Source organism: Gorilla gorilla, chromosome 5 (genome assembly GCF_029281585.2).
Source record: "Gorilla gorilla gorilla isolate KB3781 chromosome 5, NHGRI_mGorGor1-v2.1_pri, whole genome shotgun sequence".
Lineage (NCBI taxonomy): Eukaryota > Metazoa > Chordata > Mammalia > Primates > Hominidae > Gorilla > Gorilla gorilla.
The window spans coordinates 166,264,587-166,285,315 of record NC_073229.2 but is presented as its reverse complement, the minus strand read 5'-3'; the positions used below and the strand labels follow the sequence as shown (position 1 = coordinate 166,285,315).

The 20,729-nt window shown below is 35.2% G+C and overlaps 2 protein-coding genes across 5 annotated transcripts in view; one reads left to right on the top strand and one right to left on the bottom strand.

Annotated features, from left to right (window-relative positions):
* Positions 1-20,729, top strand: part of NMBR (neuromedin B receptor) — a 72,730-nt gene that overhangs the window by 11,245 nt on the left and 40,756 nt on the right. Inside the window, exon 3 of one of the 4 annotated variants that reach the window (XR_010134382.1) lies at positions 4,669-5,086. The exons of the other annotated variants lie outside the window; for them this stretch is intronic. The gene's annotated coding sequence lies outside the window, so the exon portion shown is untranslated. Of the gene's footprint in view, positions 1-4,668; positions 5,087-20,729 lie in introns of those variants that run through there. 4 annotated transcript variants of the gene reach the window in all.
* On the bottom strand, positions 523-2,962 carry GJE1 (gap junction protein epsilon 1). Its single transcript, XM_031012208.2, has 3 exons — positions 2,690-2,962; positions 1,844-2,038; positions 523-1,349 (listed from the first exon to the last, which is right to left on the bottom strand). Exons 1-3 carry the CDS (start codon positions 2,726-2,728, stop codon positions 966-968), a joined length of 618 nt encoding a protein of 205 aa, XP_030868068.1. The 5' UTR covers positions 2,729-2,962; the 3' UTR covers positions 523-965.

The window sequence follows — 20,729 nt, the reverse complement described above, 5'->3', positions numbered from 1 at the left end:
GAAAATGTGGCACATATACACCATGGAATACTATGCAGCCATAAAAAATGGTGAGTTCATGTCCTTTGTAGGGACATGGATGAAACTGGAAATCATCATTCTCAGTAAACTATTGCAAGGACAAAAAACCAAACACTGCATGTTCTCACTCATAGATGGGAATTGAACAATGAGAACACATGGACACAAGAAGGGGAACATCACACTCTGGGGACTGTTGTGGGGTGGGGGGAGGGGGGAGGGATAGCATTAGGAGATATACCTAATGCTAAATGACGAGTTAATGGGTGCAGCACACCAGCATGGCACATGTATACATATGTAACTAACCTGCATGTTGTGCACATGTACCCTAAAACTTAAAGTATAATAATAATAATTAAAAAAAAAAGAAAACCAATTGAATAAAATTTTAAAAATGTAATTGTTCAATTTCTTCAAGTTAATGATCAAACTATGTAATTACTCTTTAATAATTAATTTACAGCTTTTGTGCTTAAATAAGTTATATTTTACATGAATGCAAAATAATTACACCCTCAAATTTAAAACTGTATAGTTCCACAGAAAGGGAAATATAAATATCTGGATTATGACTTTGACCACCTAAATTAACCCTCATGAGCATCAATTTTCCACTTCGTAAAAAAAGACAATAAAAGTTTCTCTGGCCACAGAAAAACTGATCAATTAACATGTATGTGAGAGAACTCTGTAAAAGCACTGTTTAAAAATAAATTAACAGTAGTTCTGTGTATATTTTCTAATAAAAGTGATCAAAATTAAAATGAAATATTTCTTCAAGAATCCTTACCTTACAACCAGGCATTATATTTTATAGTAGACAAAAATTTCAGACACATTGAAGTAAGTTTGTTTTGAAATTGTGGTACTCACTGAGTAAGATAAAACTAAATAAAAATGATAAATAACTGTAGCATGACAATAGGTAATCAATTATTTGGTCATTGTCTGAATGGAAAGTATAATCTTCTAAATATGATCTCAAAAATCTCAGCAACAAATAATACAGTTGTAATTGCTGTAAATATATGCATTGCAATGAGAAAAATGGTTTTTCCAAAGTGTTCTGGAACCATGCGTCTTATAATCATGTTTTCCCCAAGAGATCTAGCATCACACAGGTAAAGAGATTTTACTTGGAAACCAAAGAGGTAAATCTGAAGCCAGAATGCTATTGCCTCTAGACTAATTCTTAATAAAACAGAGAGTATATAAATTATAATGTAGATAGGCTTTTGAAGAATGCATTCTTGATTGATGCTTTTACATGCAGCATAAAGGTGGAAAAGAGCTCCAGGAACCAGGACAATAACTAGTTGTAATGCCTAGAACACCTAAAGTATGTCAGAAATATCTTAGTAAATCAATTAATCAATATGTAACTAAAATACACTAAAAAAACCCCACTAACGCTCAACAGAGTCTAACTTAAAAATTCCAAGTTTCATAAAAATCTTATATGTGTCTTAATATAATGAAGGTAGTAATGTTGAACATATTTATTGTGAAAACATAGTCATATATTACTGTAATTGCCTCTCAATGACTGATAATGATGAAGTAGTTTATTTTATTAGACAGCTAGTCTATATCCCAAATATAGGTCTGGAGAATAATGATAACATTAGTAGATAATAAAATGCCAGAATTGGAAGAAACTCCCCAAAACTCAATTTATCTGAAATATACAGCTAATTAAAGAAAAAGTAACATAATCCTTAGGAAAAAAAAACCTGTTAGGGTATTTCTCATATTATGACATTATTTTACATTTAAAGAGAAAATGAGTTTGTTGTAGAGTTAATGTTTATGTGCACACAGAAAAACTTCCTTGTGGAGTGATTGGCCTGAACTGATTGTAACAGAAGAGATTTACTTCTCTTTTGTCTGGATTGCAAATGAAGTGCAAGGCCTCATTCCCATAAACTGCAAAGCCTAGCACCCCGAGGAAGAATATTCGGATCGATCCAAAGAAAAGGGTGTGGAATTGACCAATCGCAGTTGGAGGTTTAACCTGTTATGGTTTTAGGAGAAAAAAAATCTTTTAAACACAAACATTAAAGGAGGACATTTAAAAAAATCCTTATATCACATTTAAAAAATGTAAGAGTCAAGAAGTTTTGAAGCCAAATAGACCCTTAGAGATCATCAAATCAAATATAATTCCTGCATTATGAGATTTCTCACTCTTAAAATATGAAAAGCAATAGTTGATAGGGACATGTGGCTAATCAAATGTGTAATTTTGGAAATATTTAAACAGCTTTGAATTCAATTAATATCCCCACCATTATAATCCCTTTGAAATAAAATCAGAATATCTAATACTTCTTTTTGAAAATTAGATAACAAATCCAGTAGTAAGCTCAGTCCGTACAGTATCTTAACAACCAAATAATGTTTATTAGTTGTAATTAAAGTTTTTTTCCTCTGCTTCTTAATTAGGGAATTGAGAGAGTGAGCCACACTAAAACACCAACATCTGAAGACACTTGCTGAATTTTTCTCTTTATAGTTTTAAATTCAGAATATTTTGAAGTATATGGTTGACACTTACAGTATTCTCCATAGATGTAGAGAATTTATTCACCAAGACTTATGCAATTCAGGGTAAAATACTCAGAAAAGACTCATACAATTGATTTTTTGTTTGTATAATACTTACACATCCTTCATAGAAGTTTTCGATGTAATTTAGAGACATGTCTCAGGAGATGTTATCCTAGAATTCCTGTGGGTTAATTCTTGACCCACATTGCCAGTTTGCTTCTGCTAGAATCAAACTCTTATAATCTCTCAGGACTCTTACAGCAGAAAACACTCATCACTACAAATTTCTCTCCCCTCCTCCTTTACTCTTAGATCTCTGGGGCCCCATTCAACCTTCCTATCTCTGTCCCAAAACAAAACAAAAACAAAGAAACAAAAGCAGAGAGCATGTGGCCAATCTAATAATCCCTTGATTTACACTGTCAGCATAGCCAGCCAGCCAGCCAGGAGTGCCAGCAAAGCAAGAGGCCAGCCCCACAAATGTTCTGAGCACTCAACACTTCTGCAATTACCTAAAAATGGACTGTATCTAAATTAGTGGGCTCTTTAGCTTGGAGTTTTCTCTGATAATGTTGAAGTAATCTTTTTCTTTTCCTTTTTATTTTATTTAGGTGTGTCCTAAAGGATAAGTACATGGGAAATATTCCTGATTTTTTATTGTTTACTTCCATAGAGTATAATTAATTTCTGGCAAGTCTTAAGAAATTGTAACACAGGATATGATAGTTATTGCATTATTGAATATTATTGATGTATTGCTATATTTGTCTAGTTGTTGAATGCTTGCCACAGACATGGGAAAATCTGTAATTAGATCTCTGGGCTAAGGAAAAAGATAGCGAACTACTAATTAAGGCAAGGCCAGGAGGTAGCACATATCATGAGAACAATCCTTCCCATCGTTTCTTTTGTCCTTCAGCAGATAAATCATCTGTTAGACATTGTTATGGGTGTTGAGGACCAGCAGGCACCAAGACAGACCAGTAACTACCTTCTGACTTACATATCTGCTTACTATCTTCCATCCACCTATAATGTCATACCGCTAATCATTGATTATATTTTCTTTCTTCACTTGCCTTTCTCATTTTCTTGTGATCTGCCAAAGATTGTAACTCCAGACAATGTCATTGCTTTCTTCCAGCAAGTGGAGAAGTGACTGCATGATACATGTATTTGTAACCAATAAACAGGGGACAGTGTTCTCATTGAATAGGAGTGCTGTGCTGGATAGGAAGAAATAAACATGGACAACTTAATGATCCCTCAGACTGGTTAGATAAGAGATATTTGTGTGTATTCCCATCTTCTCAGAATCAGAATTTCAGGTTTGCTTTGTGTTGATTCCCAAGAAGTGACATCTAAAAGCCCTAACAACCATTTGCATAAGAAGGAATAGTGCTTTGGCTTTTACCATTGTACAGTAGTGAATGCTATTGTTTAGTCAACTGTATACAATTGTCAGACATGTAGAAATCATCAGTGTCTCCTTTCAGGGGTGTATAAAATTGTCTTGAACCTTAATTGCATGTGTAGAAGAAGGGAGTGCAGCATCATTGTCATTGCTGAGATCTACGAGGGCCAAATAATTAATACCAATCTTTCTCTTACATGTTCTGATCCAATTGGGTAATAAAACAAAGGAATAAACCATATGTGGGCCAAAATATCACACATAAAGATTAGGCTGAGGAGGGATGTTGCTTATTTCTTTAGGAAAATGTGATCCTTAGTGAGACTGGCCTCAAATGTATGGCAATTGGTAAGGGTGTATATTGGAGTGACAACCTGGGTTTCTTGCATGCTAACAGCTGCAGGTTCCAAAAGCAGAAAAAGGGCAATTCTCAATGCATAAGCATTGTTTAGGGCTCTGCTTGCTTTATGTTTGCTAATGTTACATTAGGCAAAGAAAGTTTCAAAATGAACCTAGATTTGAGAAACATCTTCTACCTCTTGATGGATCTGTGAAGTCACATTGCAGAGGTGTGGGTGTATGAAAAGAAAATATTTGTTGCCAACTTTATATTCTATTGCAATGTGCCTGCAGATTACAAATGTTAACATGCCTCCCGCATGTCTTCACTTTCATTACAGGATGCCGAAACTGTCATCTAATTATAGAATTAAGATTGAAGTCCAGGATTTTGTGATTTGCATTATATCTGGATGTGGCTACTCTTGATCTAGAATCTGGAGAAACAAAGGGAAAAGTTATATTCTACATGACATCAATATACAATGGTGATACAGGAATAGGATGACTACAGTAGACACTTACACTCCAAAGTGGACAAACAGGAGATATGTAACGGTCACTGGTCCATAACAATTCTGAAATCTTGCTAGGAAAAATATTGCCTGTTGTCCCTACTCCGGAGGCAGGGAACATTCCATGATTAAGGCACAGTAGTATTACCCTGAAAGCTGTTCTGCAGTATATATACTCTTCTGCTTAATGGAAGTGGTTCCCTGGTCCATTGTTGTCAGTGGCCTGTAGCTCCATTCTCTGTGTTCTTGGCCAAAAGCGTCTTCCCTTTTTCATTAAAAAAAGAAATGACTATGCTTGAATAAATAACTTGCTCAGACTGCTTCTTGCTAGAAAAAAGCTGGGGGGCCAGAAGTCTTTTTTATAATTTGACCAATATCTGGCCTTTTAAGCCAAAGTAATAGTTGTTTTGCTGGTACAACCCTCTTAATCACTCTTTGGCTTTCTGTATAATAGATTTAATATGCTTAGTTTTAGTAAGAGTCATATAATTAAAGAAATATCTCCCTCTACACATACATTTACAGCTATTTTTGGATTAGGCTTTTCTGAAGCACTCTTAAGATATCTAGAAATCTTTTGTCTAATTGAGATAGTCATTAGTCATGCCTTAAATATTTAAAAAGTCTAATCAAAGGACATTATAGCCACACCATTAATTTGACTTTTACCCTAAGACCATTTCTTACATTAGAAAGTTTTATGGCTAGGGAGACTAGAAATGAGAAAAAAAAATCACATGTAGCCAGTCCTGACCTCTCTATATTTTCTCCAAGTTTTTCCTGCAAACTCATCTCTAGGTCTCTTTACAAGGTAATGTAGATTGATTGCTGAAACATGGGTAAGTGAGGGGGAAATAAACTTTGACCTTATTTTCTCCTCTGAAGAGCTCAGAAAATTATTGGGGTACATAGCACCTGGATGGTGCTGCAGAGCCTGGCCCTTATTTACACTCCTCAGCAGATCTCAGTACGAAGAGCAAAGGCCAAGCAGAGAACTAACCAAGTACAATACATACCAGGGGTGTAGTTGAGAAATACAAAGAACCCCATATAAATGAATGGCATTAATATGAGTAGGAGGGAGCACACAGTACCTAAGATCACGGGCTCTGGAATCAGAGATTTGAGGTCTCAAGCAGATTATTTCATGTCCTTGAATCTCAGTTTCTCAAACTGGCAATGAAAATCGTATTTACCTCAAGTGATTGTTGTATGTGGATTATTAAAGGATTTGGAGAACATTTATCCTGTCCTTAATGAGACCGTGGACCAACTATGGTCTCCTTGTTATACAGACTACTATATATTAACAAATTAATACTCCTTAAGCAAAGAAGAGTCACTACTTCCTTGAGGGTAAAGAACCTTTGTGTTGGCCAGAGTAAGAGTGTTTCAGGGAAGAATAAATAACAGACGCAAATTCCATGTCTGTTTTCAATGTCTTTTCTCTCTCTCTCTGTCTCTGTACTTGGAAAATAAGTGCATTCTCCTTTTGAGTCTATCAAGATACCAAGACATCTACTTGTAAGCAAGGACTAGTGGGAGTGAACCCCAGAAAGATTTATGGCTGTTAGTTAATTTAATCATTAAAATATACCTCTGTTCTTTTAGCCCTAAAATTTTTAAAATGACCAGGATACATTTATAAATTTTCTGAGTAAATGGGCAAAATTTGAGGCACCAATACGAGGGTGTTTGCTCAAATTTGCTTGAAGTTTTTAGTTTCAGCTAAAGGAGGGAAGGCGAGCTCAGATTTACTACTACTACTATTAGTACAAAACGTTGCTGACATTTATTAATCACTACTATATGCCAGTACTATTCTAAACCCTGGGAGTAATGTATAATCTTTTGGTAGACATTCTTGGTGTCCTAAAATTTCTTTCTGAGATTAAAAACATTTAAGACCTTGTGTTGTAAACAAGAAAAAGGGTAAATTTTGTTCAGAACCCAAAATAGGATCAAAAGAAATAAAAATGAGTTAAAGCATTATGCATGATGATTAACACATGCAAATTAATGCATAAATGTTATATATTATTACATTGACATCTGGTCTAATTTAATAGTTTGCAACAAGTTACCAAACATTCAAAGAAGAATGAATACTGATTCCTCTTAAGCTCTTCTGAAAAATTGAAGAGGAACACTGCCAAACTCAATTTATGAAGCCATTTTCACCCTGATGCCAGAGTCAGACAAAAACACCACAAGAAAACTACAGGGCAACATCCCAGAAGAGTACAGATGCAAAAACCCTCAATAAAATACTAGCAAACCAAATTCAGCAACATAGATAGAAGAATAAGACACCAGTGGGATTTATCTCAGAGATGCAAGGATTGCTTAATACATTGCAAATCAGTAAATGTGATATACCAACTTAACAAAATGAAAGACAAAAACCACATGATCATTTCAATAGATGCAGAAAGATCACTTGACAAAATTCAAAATCAATTCCTCATAAAACCTTTCAACTAATTTGGCATAAAAGGAACTTACCTCAACATAATAAAGGCCATATATGAAAAGCCCACTGCTAACATCATAATCAATGGAAAAAAAACTGCAAGCTTTTCCTCTAAGATCCAGTACAAAGTAAGGATGCCCACATTTGCCACTTATATTCAATGTAGTACTAGAAGTCATAACCAGAGCAATTGGACCCAAAAAGACATCAGTACTAGCCTGTTCATGCATTGCTATAAATAAATAATGGAGACTGGGTAATTTATAAAGAAAAGAGGTTTAATTGGCTCACGATTCCACAGGCTGGGAATCATGGCTGGGGAAGCATGGCTGGGGAAAACTTAAAATCATGGCAGAAGGCGAAGGGGATGCAGGCATTTATTTGTACAGCCAGAGTAGGAGGAAGAGAGAGAGAAAGAGTGGGGAGCTGCTACACACTTTTAAATAACCAGATCTCACGAGCACTCACTTACTGTCACAAGAGCAACACTGACGTGGAAATCTGCCCCCATGAGCCAAACATCTCCCACAGGTCCCACCTCCAACATTGAGGATTACAATTCAACAAGATTTGGACAAGAACACAAATTCAAACCATATCAACATTTAAATCAGAAAAAAAGAAGTAAAATTATCTCTGTTTGCAGATAACATAATTATACAAGTAGGAAACACTAAAGACTCAACCAAAAAATCCTGTTAGAACTAACAAATGAATTCAGTAAAGTTGCAGGACAGAAAATCAACACACAAAAATCAGTGACATATCTGTACACAAACAAAAAATGAGCTATCTGAAAAAGAAATTAATAAAATAATCTCATTTACAATAGCAATAAAAAGAAAAAAATACTCAGGAATTAACTGAACCAAAGATGTGAAAGACTTGTACAATGAAAATTATAAAACACTGATGAAGAAAAAAGAAGACAGATAAATGGAAAGACATTCATATGCATGTATTGGAAAAATTAATATTATTAAAGTGTCCACACTATCCAAAGTGATCTACAGATTCAATGCAATCCCTACTGAAACCTCAATGGCATTCTATACAGAAATAGAAAAAACAATCCTAAAATTTATATGAAACTACAAAAGATCCCAAATAACCAAAGCAATCTTGATCAAGAAAAACAAAGCTGGAGGCATCATACTTCCTGATTTAAAAATATACTATAAAGACTACAGTAATCAAAATAGTATAGTATTGGCATAAAAACAGACACGTAGACAAATGGAAATTAAGGGATCCCCAAAATAAGTCCACCAGAAGGTCAACTTATCTTCAACAAGAATGTAAAGAAAATCCAGTGGGGAAGTGATAGTTTCTTCAACAAATCTTGCTGGGAAAACTGGATATCCACATGCAGAAAAATGAAATTGGACCTTTATTTCACCCCCTATAAAAAAATCAACTCCAAATCAATTAAAGTTTTAAGTGTAAGACCTGAGAACATAAAATTACTGGAAGGAAACATAAAACAAAAGCTTCTTTACATGGGTCTGAGCATGAATTTTTGGATAGGACACTAAAAGCCAGACAACAAAAACAAAAATACAGATAAGTTCTTTGAATTAAAAAGCTTCTGCACAGCAAAAACAAAATAAAACAAAACAAAAACCACACACACACAAAAGTAAAAGGCCTTCAAAACCAAAACTAAATAAACCCCCCCAAAACCCAACATTGAATGAGCAACCTACAGATTGGGAGAACATTATTTGCAAACTGTATATCTGATAAGGGTTAATATCCAAAATATATGAAGAACTCATACAACTCAACAGCAAAAAAAAAAAAAAAAAAAAAAATCCCCCAAATAACCTGACTCAAAAATGGGCAGAAAAATAAATAGACATTTCTCAAAAGAAGAACCACAGATGGCCAATAAATATATTAAAAAGTGCTCAACATCGCTTATTATCAGGGAAATACAAATCAAAATCACAATAAGATATCACTTCACACCTGTTAGAATGGCTATTATAAAATAAAAGATGTGTTGGTAAGATGTAGAGAAAAGGGAGCACTTGTACACACTGTTGGTGGGAGTATAAATTGATATAGTCATTAAGGAAAACAGTAGGGAGATTCCTCAAAAAATTAAAAATAGAGCTACCTTAATAATTCAGCAATCTTACTTCTAGGTATATACCTGAAGGGAATGAAATCATTATCTCATAGAGCTATCTGCACCCCAGTGTTCACTACAGCCTGATTCAACAATAGCCAAGGTATGGAAACAACCTAAATGTCCATCCACAGATTAATGTATAAAGAAATCTCACACACACACACATACACACACACACACACACACACACACACACACACACAGAGAGAGAGAGAGAGAGAGAGAGAGAGAGAGAGAGAGAGAGAGAGAGAGGAATATTGTTAAGCCCTTAAAGGAGGAAAATCCTGCCATTTGCAACATGAATGAAAATGAAGGACATTATGTTGAAGGGAAATAAGCCAGAAACAGAAAGACAAATACTATATGATTTCACTGTATATGGAATCTCTAAAATAGTCAAATTCATAGAAGCAGAGAGTAGAATGGTGATTGCCAGAAGCTAGTGGGGAGCGGGAAATGGGAAGATGGTCAAAGACTAGAAAGTTTCAGTTATGCAAGATGAATAACTTCTGGAAATCTAATGTACGGCAATGTGACTATAGTTAACAATACCGTATTGTATACTTGAAATTTGGTAAGAGGTAACTCTTACATATTCTCACTGTGAATATGTTCACACACACACACACAGGTAATTATCACACACACAAAGATAATTATGGGAGGCGATGGATATGTCAATTAGCTTTACTGTGGTCATTATTTCACAATGTATATGAGTACCAAAACATGAAGTTGTACACCTTAAATACATATAATTATTTGTTAGGTATACCATGATAAATCTGAAAATAAAAAAGCAAGTTACATTCATTGCTTTAGAGCTGTGCTGTTCTATGTGTTTGTCCTTATTCACCCCTTTTTTCTTTTGAATAAATGTTGAGCATCTATAATACCAGCTACTGTGCAAGGTGTTAGAAATTTGTGAGAACAGTGTAGCCCTTGCCTCCATGGGGCTTACATAAAAGCATGAGTAATTGTGTATGTATGTATATATGTATATGCATACACATGTATATGTGTATATGCATACACATGTATATGTGTGTATGCATACACATGTATATGTGTGTATGCATACACATGTATATGTGTGTATGCATACACATGTATATGTGTGTATGCATACACATGTATATGTGTGTATGCATACACACGTATATGTGTGTATGCATACACATGTATATGTGTATATGATTGAAATGTATGCTGCTGATAATTTGCTTAAAATAAAGGATGATTTATATTTAATCCTTCAGAGTATGGTCACAAACTGTCTTGGCTTATTTTACATCTGGAAAACAAGGGGAAGTAATCTCTACATATGTTTCCTCTCTACCATTTTTTGATTCTCAGTATTTTGCATTGTGTCAGAGTAATTTACCCTTCTTCTCATGACATACCCAATGATGGTAAAGTGGGGTTGAATAGAGGTCAATTTAGGTACTCAGAATAGTATGTTTCACAGAGGGACAGTTGAGATAAGGCAATCTGAATAGCTGCCTAGATTCATAAATCACAACCCTTAGCCAATTCACATCTTTCTGAAATCTCTGACCTGCCAAAATTAGGTTTGTCTTTCTGCATGAATAATTTATATTTTCTGGAATGGAACTGGGGATGGCTTAGTAGAAAGGGTCAACAACCAATCATGTTATTTTGGGCAAATGATTTAACCTTCTGGGGTATGTTTCCATTTCTCCAAAAAGAAGGGATTGGATTCTATGATGTGTAAGTAATTTCACAATTCTATGGTTTTATGATTCTAATTTTTATAACCATACTTAGAAGTATTGTACTTGCTCTGAGATTTATTGTCAGTAATTTAGATGTGCCAGCAATTGCCTGACCTAATGGTTAGATTGAAGGCTCTTATTTTCCTTCTTTTCAATGAGTTCATATTTCACATATTCCTAAACTGCATGATTTCTAGTTGTATAACACATATAACAATTTCTTTTTTGAATAGTTCGCATATCTACAGCTATTATTTTTGGCGGGGGATATGCCATCACATATCTCTATAGGAAAGCCCTGCCTGGAAATACAGAAGACTTGAGAGTGCATTTTTTTTCCTACTTTACTGGCAATTATTTAAGCACACAATGTTAATTCTGCTAGTTTCAGTTCTTCCATCTGTAAAATGGAGAAAATGATTCTTACCTACTAGATATGTTGTGACCAAATGAGATAGTACATGAGATAATATCTTGTACAGTGCCTGATACACATGGATTTCTCTAAAAACAATATTTTCACTCTTATTATGGAGACTAGACTCATTCTGGCAAGCTTGGGAGAAAGTGTACCAAATAGGTATAAACTTGGGTTCTTGAATCAACAAACATGAATTGGTACATACCTTGTAATAAAAAAGTCTTGGAAAAATTACCTAACAAGTCTAAGCCTACTTTCCTCATCTTCTTGGGGTTTCTGGAGCTGTCTTGATCTGTGGGTTTGTTTTCAATAAATTTTGGGAAAAATAATCAGCCATTATTTTTTCAAATATTTTTTCTGTCCCCTTTCTGTCTTCAGGTACTCCAATTTTTCGGCTAGACTGCTTGATATGGTTTCGAAGGTAACTGATCCTCTATATTCCTCCTTTTCCATCTTCGTTCTCATTATATTTCATTGTGAATAGTTACCGTGTTAATTTCACTCATCTATTCTGCTACAGAATCTCATCTGAAGTTAATCCTATTTATGGCTTTTAAAAAAATATCTGATGTGGTATTTTTAGCTCTAGGAAGGGGTTCGGCAAACTACGGCTTATGGGTGTGCCACCTCTTTTGTGAAATAAGGTTTTATTGCAGCCTCGCCATATCCTTTCGTTTACATATTGTCTATGATTGCTTTTTGCCACAGGGTCAGAGTTGAATGGTTTATTGTTTAAAAATGCTAATGATCACCCCAGCCTTTAGGGAGTTGTAATATTTTTACCGTGGAGGGTCTCGCCTTGATGTAGATGGCTGCTGACTGATTGGGATGTTGGCTGCTGAAGGTTGGGGTGACTGTGGCAATTTCTTAGTATAAGACAATGAAGTCAGCCACATCAACTGACTTCCTTTCATAAAAGATCTCTCTGTAGCATGCAATGCTTTTTGACAGTATTTTACCCACAATAGAACTTCTTTCAAAATTGGAGCCAATCTTCTCAAACCCTGCTGCTGCTTTATCTACTAAGTTAATGAGATATTCTAGATCCTTTGTTGTTGTTTCAACAATATTCACAGCATTTTCACCAGGAGTAGATTGCATCTGAAAAAATACTCTCTTTCTTCATCCATAAGAAGCAACTCCTGGTTTTATCATGAGATCACAGCAATTCAGTCACATCTTCAGGCCCCCCACTTCTAATTCTAATCCTCTTGCTCTTTCCATCCCATCTGCAGTTACTTCCTCTACTGAAGTCTTGAAACTTTCAAAGTTTTCCATGAGGTTTGGAATCAACTTCTTTTGAAATTCCTGTTGATATTTTGACCTCCTTCTATGAATCACAAATATTCTTAATGGCATCTAGAATGATGAATTCTTTCCAGAATATTTTCAATTTACTTTGACCAGATCTATCAGAAGAATCACTATCTGTAGCTTTATGAAATGTATTCCTTATATAATAAGATTTAAAAGTTGAAATTACTCCTTTTTCCATTGGCTGCAGAACGGATATTGTGTTAGCAGGCATAGAAACAACATGAATCTCTTTGTACCTCTATACCAGAGCTGTTGAGTGACTAGGTGCACTGTCAATGGGCAATAATATTTTGAAAGGAATCCTTTTTTTTTGAGCAGTAAGTCTCAATAGTGCATTTAAAATATTGAGTAAACTATACTGTAAACAGATATTCTCTCATCTAGGCTTTGTGATTCTATTTATAGGATGCAGGCAGAGTAGATTTAGCATAATTCTTAAGGGCTATAGGATTTTTTGAATTCCAAATAAATATTAGCTCCAACTTTAAGTTACCAACTGTATTAGCTCCTAACAAGAGCCAGGCCTGTCTGCTGAAGCATTGAACCCAGGCATTGACTTCTTTCTAGCTATGAAAGTTTTAGATGGCATCTTCTCCCAGTATAAGGCTGTTTGATATACATAGAAAATCTGTTGTTTTGTGTTGCCACCTTCATCAATTATTTTAGATCTTCTGCATAACTTGCTATAGCTTCTACATTAGCACTTGCTACTTCATCTTGCATTTTTATGGTATGATGATATACCATCTTGCATTACAAGGTATATTTTTATGGCTGCTTTCCTCCAACCTCATAAACCAATCTCTGCTAGCCTCAAACTTTTCTTTTGCAGCTTCTTTAGCTCTCTTAGCCTTCATAGGACTGAAGAGAGGGTATTTTTCTGGATTAGGTTTTGGCTTAAGGGAATGTTGTGGCTGGTTTTGTAACCGAATACAAACTCAGCTGCTCACTTCTTGCAAAGTCAGTAACAAGGACAAAATGCGGTGAAAGGAAAGTGTCTTTATTCCAGAGCTAGCAGTGGGAGAAATGGCCAAGGTTCATACCTTAAAGGAACCATTTCAAACTTTATGCTGAGGAGAGGGGCTTAAAAAGGGAACTGGGAATGAGGGGCATGTGGGGAGTAGTGCTGGATACAATGTCTGTGTGTCTTGTTCTGGTAGCTATCTTGAGTCATGGTCCACCTGGATTGTGGTCTGGGGTCATATCAACAATGGCTGCATACTGACTACCACCTTGAGATAATCTCTAGAATTTTGCAGCTTGGGCTCCATTCCTGGTCTGTCTCAAGATTAGCCCCTGGAACTTCTAAGTAAGCACATAATTAAATACAAGTATATAGTTAGGTAAATGTGCATGGTGTAACATAGTGTAGAGTGGGAAAGGGAGGGAAACAAAGAGTTTTAAAGTATGTTTTAGCGTATTTTTTTAAGGCTAAGGAGGGAATAAAAGGTTTCTGTTGTTTGCTTCAAGGTCACATCTTGAGACTAGGGAGAAAACAGAAAACGAAAAAAAAGGTTTTAAAATGTGTTTTGAAGCTAAGCTACTGAGTTACAGTTTGATCTTCTATCCAGACCACTGTAATTTTCCCCATGTCAGCAATAAGGCATTGTTTCTTTCTTATCATTCTTGTATTAATCGGAGTAGCATTTTTAATTTCCTTCAAGAATTTTTCCTTTGCATTCACAGCTTGGCTAACTAGAGCAAGAGGTTGAGCTTTCAGTCTATCTTGGCTTTGGTCATGCTTTCTTCACTAGGCTTAATCATTTCTAGCTTTTGATTTCAAGTGAGAGACCTGTGACTCTTTCTTTTGCTTGAACACTTAGAGGCCTTTGTTGGGTTATTATTTGGCCTAATTTCAATATTGTTCAGTCTTAGGGAATAGGGAGCCCTAGGATATGTAGAGACGTGGGGAAACAGCCAATTGGTAGAGCAGTAAGAACACACACAACATTTGTCAATGAAAGTTACCATTTTGTATAGGCAGTTTTCAAGGTGTCCTGAAAAAATTACAGTAGTATCATCAAAAGTCACTCATCACAGATCATCATAAAAGATGTAATAATCATGAAAACTTTTGAAATTTTGTGAGAATTCCCAAAATGTGATACAGAGACAAAAAATGAGCACATGCCATTGGGAAAATGGTGCTGATGGACTTGCTGGATGCAGGGTTGATACCGACCTTCAATTTGTAAAAAATGCAGTATCTGCAAAGGACAATAAAATGAAACACGATAAAATGAGGTAACTCTGTAACTGGTAATTTTTGACTGGATGTCTGATGTTGTAAATTTTATTTTGTTGTTTGCTGAATTTTAAATAATGTTAGAATTTGTTCTGGTATGCACTTATTCTGCAGGAATTAGGTAGATATCTTTGAAGCTTTATTTAAGCATTTGTAAGGTAGGTTTAGATTAGCTTGTCGCATAGGGCAAATTTAGGCTGACAACCAAGGTAACATACTTGTGAGTATTCTACAGGATAGATCTTGCATTACAAGGTCTTTCCACTCTGCTCTGGAGACACAAATTACTTTCAGCCCTGTTTGTATTTCAAATGTTTTTAAGTGTTTCTCTGGCCTTGGGTGTTTTCTTGTCACACATGAACAGGTCAATACTCAGAGCCTCAAGTAGACCCCTCTGCAGATCTCTGAAGTTCTCCCTGTTTAGCTTCTACCTCTACAGTACCATATTCCTCTTAGCAAATTCTAACCATCTTTATTCCTCCAACATTGATCTCTGGTTCTTCAATTCAGTGAGACCACTGGGCTCTGTTAGGGTCCCATCTTCCTAAAAGGTGGTGCGAAACTGCCTCTGGAGTAAGCTGATGCATTCAGGGCTCACTCAATTTGTTTCCTTTTTCTCAGAGATTACAGTCCCATGATACTTGTTTTCCAACAGCAGTCTCATTTTTTATAATGATTGTTATAGGTTTTGTCCAATCATCTAGTTGTTTAGGGCAGGAGAGATTATTCAATCCCCATTATTCCTTTTCTACCAGAACACAAAAGTCTCTTAAACTGGTCTTGTGGTTCTCAATAATGTTCTTAAGAGTTAAGATCATTGGATATAGGACCTCTGAATAAATACAATGTCAATTTTGCAATATTTGTAATATAGTACATATGGCTTTATACTTTACTTAAAATTAAGCCAACAGATTTCAAATCCAACAAGTACAATGTCAATTTTGCAATATTTGTAATATAGTACATATGACTTTATACTTAAAATGATTTATACTTAAAATGAAGCCAACAGATTTCCATGCAAGTGATAAGTAGTATATGGTCATTAATAAGCCAGACTCTGTGGGTTGTTTAGTAAAATTCTTAAAACGAAAGACTCTGAAACTCTTTGTTTCAAGGTCTATGACTTATTATTTTTATTGTATTGGATACATTTTCTGCGTTTTTCTGGGTTTCAATTTTCCGTCTGTAACAGTAAAATAATAACACCTCATAGGGTTCCTGTTAAGATTAAATGAGATAAATTGTGTAAAGTATTTAGCATAGTATCTAGACTGTAAATACCAAATTAACATAAAATATTATTATATTGTTGCTGTTTCTGTGTTGTTATTGAGAAGTTGGTAATTTGTTATGTTGAAGATGAGTTTGTAAACCTTTACATCCCTGCCACACCTAGACTCCTTGGCAATCCTTCACACTTTATGTTTTGGGTGAGAACAGACCAATTTACTTGGCATAACTGGTTGGACCAGCTCCTGGGGCACCAGCCAAGGGCAACCATGAATAGGCTTGGTATAATAAGCCAAGCCTAATGATATGGTCCTATTTAGATGGGGGTATCCTGACCCAGTCATATATCCCATCCTGGTGTGGTGAATGCTCTGATCCTTCACCTAAGTGCCATTTCTCTGCTGCTGGGAATATTGGCTGCTGACAGTGTACAACTATTTCACTCACTGAGCATAGCCCTCCATTGCAGAGAAATGTTTCAGCCAGCTTATGTCATTTCCTAGAGGCTGACGCATAACCAGTAACTGGCTGATGTGGTGCTAAAGAGCCTACTCCCGTCTCAATTCAGAACAATACTCAGAGTCCATTCCATTTGCAGGGCTGCCCTTGGCATTGCCTAAGACTTCAGTTGCAATGACATTGCAGGTGTTTCTGTTCAGTCCTGCCTTCCACATTTCTTTATGCAGGCAACTCCTGAGAATACTTTTCAATAAACTTTCTGCAGAGAGCTTATTATCTCAGAATCTTTTCCTATGGGACCCAATCTAATACACTTGGGGAGCATGAATGTAAGACAACACAAATAAGAGAATGCTGTATTCTGAATACTGACAATCTGCTACTCTCACCCTTTGTGTGACTTGACATAGGCCAATTAGAAGTACTGAGATAAAAAGTTGTACAACTGCTAAGATGATTTGTATGTCCTTCCTTCCATGGGTTTCTTAACCACATGGTTAAGTCTGTAAATGTTTTCTATTTTTAATCTGAAAGACTTTTATAATACCTGTGTTCCTAAATACATTTCATGCCTGGTGAGTAAGAGCTTAAAGAGAAAGAAAGGTTATAGAGAAAGTGTAGAAGCAGAGGCAACTAGCACAGTGCCTTCTGAAATTCAAAAAATGATAGCTCTAGGCAACTTAGTCATCAGTCCTTCAGATGTTCCTAGCTAAAACTGAAGGGATATAAGTGTGATTATTCAATTAACAGGTTCTTCGATTATGAGACAATCTGCATCATATAAACCTAACTTGGGGAGCTCTCTTCTGAAGTAATCAAAAACTGTCATTAGCAAATGAGAAACATTTGCATTAAGGTTGGCTATGTGTATGTGACTAATGTTGTTAGTAATGACCACAAATATAAGTGTATTAGAACTGGACTGTTAGCATATACCATTCAACATGCTCAGGTTTTTATGTTATTTCCAATCACTTTAATACCGAAGGAGTTAATGAACATTATGGCACCAGAACTGGATCAATTAGATTTATTGGTAGGAAAATTTTACTCGTCTTTCTGGAAAATACTGATTTTAAAATTTCTGCATGCCCAGTTTTCTTTTCTTTTTTTCTGTGTAGGGACATATACATCTAATAATCAATGGTTTTTGTGAAATTATTTGTAACAAGAGTCAAACTCAGAAAGCCCAGGTTTAATACTACACCTTTGTCAGTGCTTATTCCTCATGTCATCCCAATTTTCATCAATATAAATTCTATAAGTCATCAATTTGTTATCATTTTTCAATGTTGGATGTAATGATAAATTGTAAATGCTTCTGTTGTGTACTTTAGTGTGAGAAAAATTAATGATTGCCTTGTTTGGCAAAGCAGTATACTATAACTGCTTCTTAATTTTGGTATATACTGAATCATATTGTGTACTATTTTTTCATATTTGACATTATTGAAATATGTAGCATTCCTTTAATTTGGGAAATACTTGTAGAATTGAACTTTGGTTCATATAATCAGTCTTATGTGCATAAACTCCAGATTAATTAATTAAAACCTCATGGTAAATTGCTGGGCTATCATTAGAATTTCCGTTCCTTATTCCCTCTGTGACATGTTACCAGAGAAAATTCACTGCTTTGAATAATAGTGAGCTTGAGACAAATTTAGCTTTTGAAAGCTGATTAATGCCTTTCCCTGTTGTGAACACCTAATTTATAAGACACCTTTGCTCCCTTTTATAAGAAAATTTAATGTCCATTATTCCTTGAATTTCTACTTATTAAGTATTGAGATGTGCTAATTTATATTTAAAATATTAATATAGATCTAGGGGTGTAGATTTATTGGAGCTGGTAAAATATAAAACTATATGTGAGGTGATTATGTTAATATGCTGCTAACTACAATTATTTGACTTTTTGGAGTCATATGAACTAAAACTATTAAATCCATCACATATTTTCTGGTAGTTCCAAAAGAAGTGATTTCTCTAGCTCTATATGTTTGGGCTGTATACTTTTCAAGGTGTAGTGAAAGCTTCTGTAAATGTCTTGGTGACTTTCAGTGACCTTATCATTGCAAACATTATTGTACACACAAATAAATGGAAGCCAGTCCTATTATTTATGTTATTGGGATTGGAATGGAAACAATTTAAGACATGAGTTTAAGGTGCTACAAGTTTTTAATAACAGTTTTTATCTATAAAATAAACATAGGATTTCTTAACATTTTCAGTGAGGTGGCAGGTTTCTAATAATATTAATCATGATCATACTAGCAAGAGTTAATAATTGGTAAAAAGCAATTATGCTAATGACAATGATAATAATTATGGCTTATTTAATAGTGAATAACATTTACAGTAATAATAAGCTGAAAGATGACTTATACCAATAAATCCGTTGGCAAAAATTTATAACAAATTTTAACAGAAACATGAATAGGTAAGAAATAAAAAGAATGTGCCTAAATAATACCTGGCTAAAAATTGCTTATCAGTTGTCAAATGATACAAAAAGATCTTTACAAAAAGGAAGACTCTGCTGGGATGAATTCCCTGAATTCGGTAGACAGAACAGTTTGGAATCAAATGATATCACAGATATGATATAAGGGATTTCTCTTGATTGTCAAGATGTCAGTACTCAAAAGCATCAATACCCTTGTAGGGTTTCAATACTGCTATTAGTGGATGTATGGTCCTAGTAATTTATCCTTGAGTTCTTCCTAAAAGGCTCTGAAAATAAAGCTCCTTGAGGGCCTCTATTTGTGTCCAAACAAGATGTTAATAACTCTACATACCCTCTTAGAGCCAAACATTGTATATACTGCATCCTACAGTAACTGTAGGCTGAAGAGGTATTTTTGTGTCGATGTGGGTGTGTGTGTTTGGGTATCTTTTTGGGAGACTAAGAGGGTGAAGAGAGGAAGGGGTATTGTTTTAGTCCATTGTCATGCTGCTGATAAAGACATACCCAAGACTGGGCAATTTACAAAAGAAAGAGGTTTAATTGGACTTACAGTTCCAAATGGCTGGGGAAGCCTCACAATCATGGTGGAAGACAAGCAGGAGCAAGTCACATCTTACGGGGATGGTGGCAGGTAAAAAAAGAGAGCTTGTGCAGGGAAACTCCCATTTTTAAAACCATCAGTTCTCATGAGACTAATTCACTATCAGAGAACAGTGCAGGAAAGACCCACCCTCATAATTTAATCACCTCCCACCGGGTTCCTCCCACAACATGTGGAAATTGTGGGAATTACAATTCAAGATGAGATTTGGGTGGGGACACAGCCAAAGCATATCAGGTATTAAAGTTCATTCTTTGACTGAACTCTTAAAATCATAATTCAAAGTCATTAGATAATTTTCACAACTATATCAAATTCCAAAACATTTTAGTGTTTAAATTTGATGACCACAGGAGCAAACATTAAATCTAGGAACTGAAAAACAACTATTGTTCACAGGAAGAAAGAATAATACTTGCATGTCTAGTGATAGATTACCTCTCTTCTCCATTTCCACCACTTCTACACTAGTGTAGTTCAGGTCTAGCCTTAAAAGTTTCTCCATTGTCTTCTTATTGTCATATTACCTGCTCAAAAATATCTACACCCAACCCCAGAGTAATAATCCTATTTTTCACTCTGTTGTTTCCTTCCTAATTCTCCACAGCTTCATGACCATTGACTACACACCTTAACTTAGCATTCTGAGTGTTCCACACGTTGGCCTTTCTAGTCTGATCTCCCATCTTGCTAGAAAATCTATGCTTCAGCCAATCCTAACTCCTATACCTCAAATAGGCCTTATTTTTTTTCTGCATGTGGATCCTTTGCATGTTCTAAAAAGATCCT

Bases quoted from the DNA above. Each gene is read 5' to 3' on its own strand.
- GJE1 (XM_031012208.2), bottom strand. From the start codon at position 2,728: ATGTCTCTAAATTACATCGAAAACTTCTATGAAGGATGT. The intron at 2,039-2,689 runs GTAAGTATTATA...AAACCATAACAG, and splicing joins AAAACTTCTATGAAGGATGT to GTTAAACCTCCAACTGCGAT. The intron at 1,350-1,843 runs GTGTGCACATAA...TAGGTGTTCTAG, and splicing joins CTCCACAAGGAAGTTTTTCT to GCATTACAACTAGTTATTGT.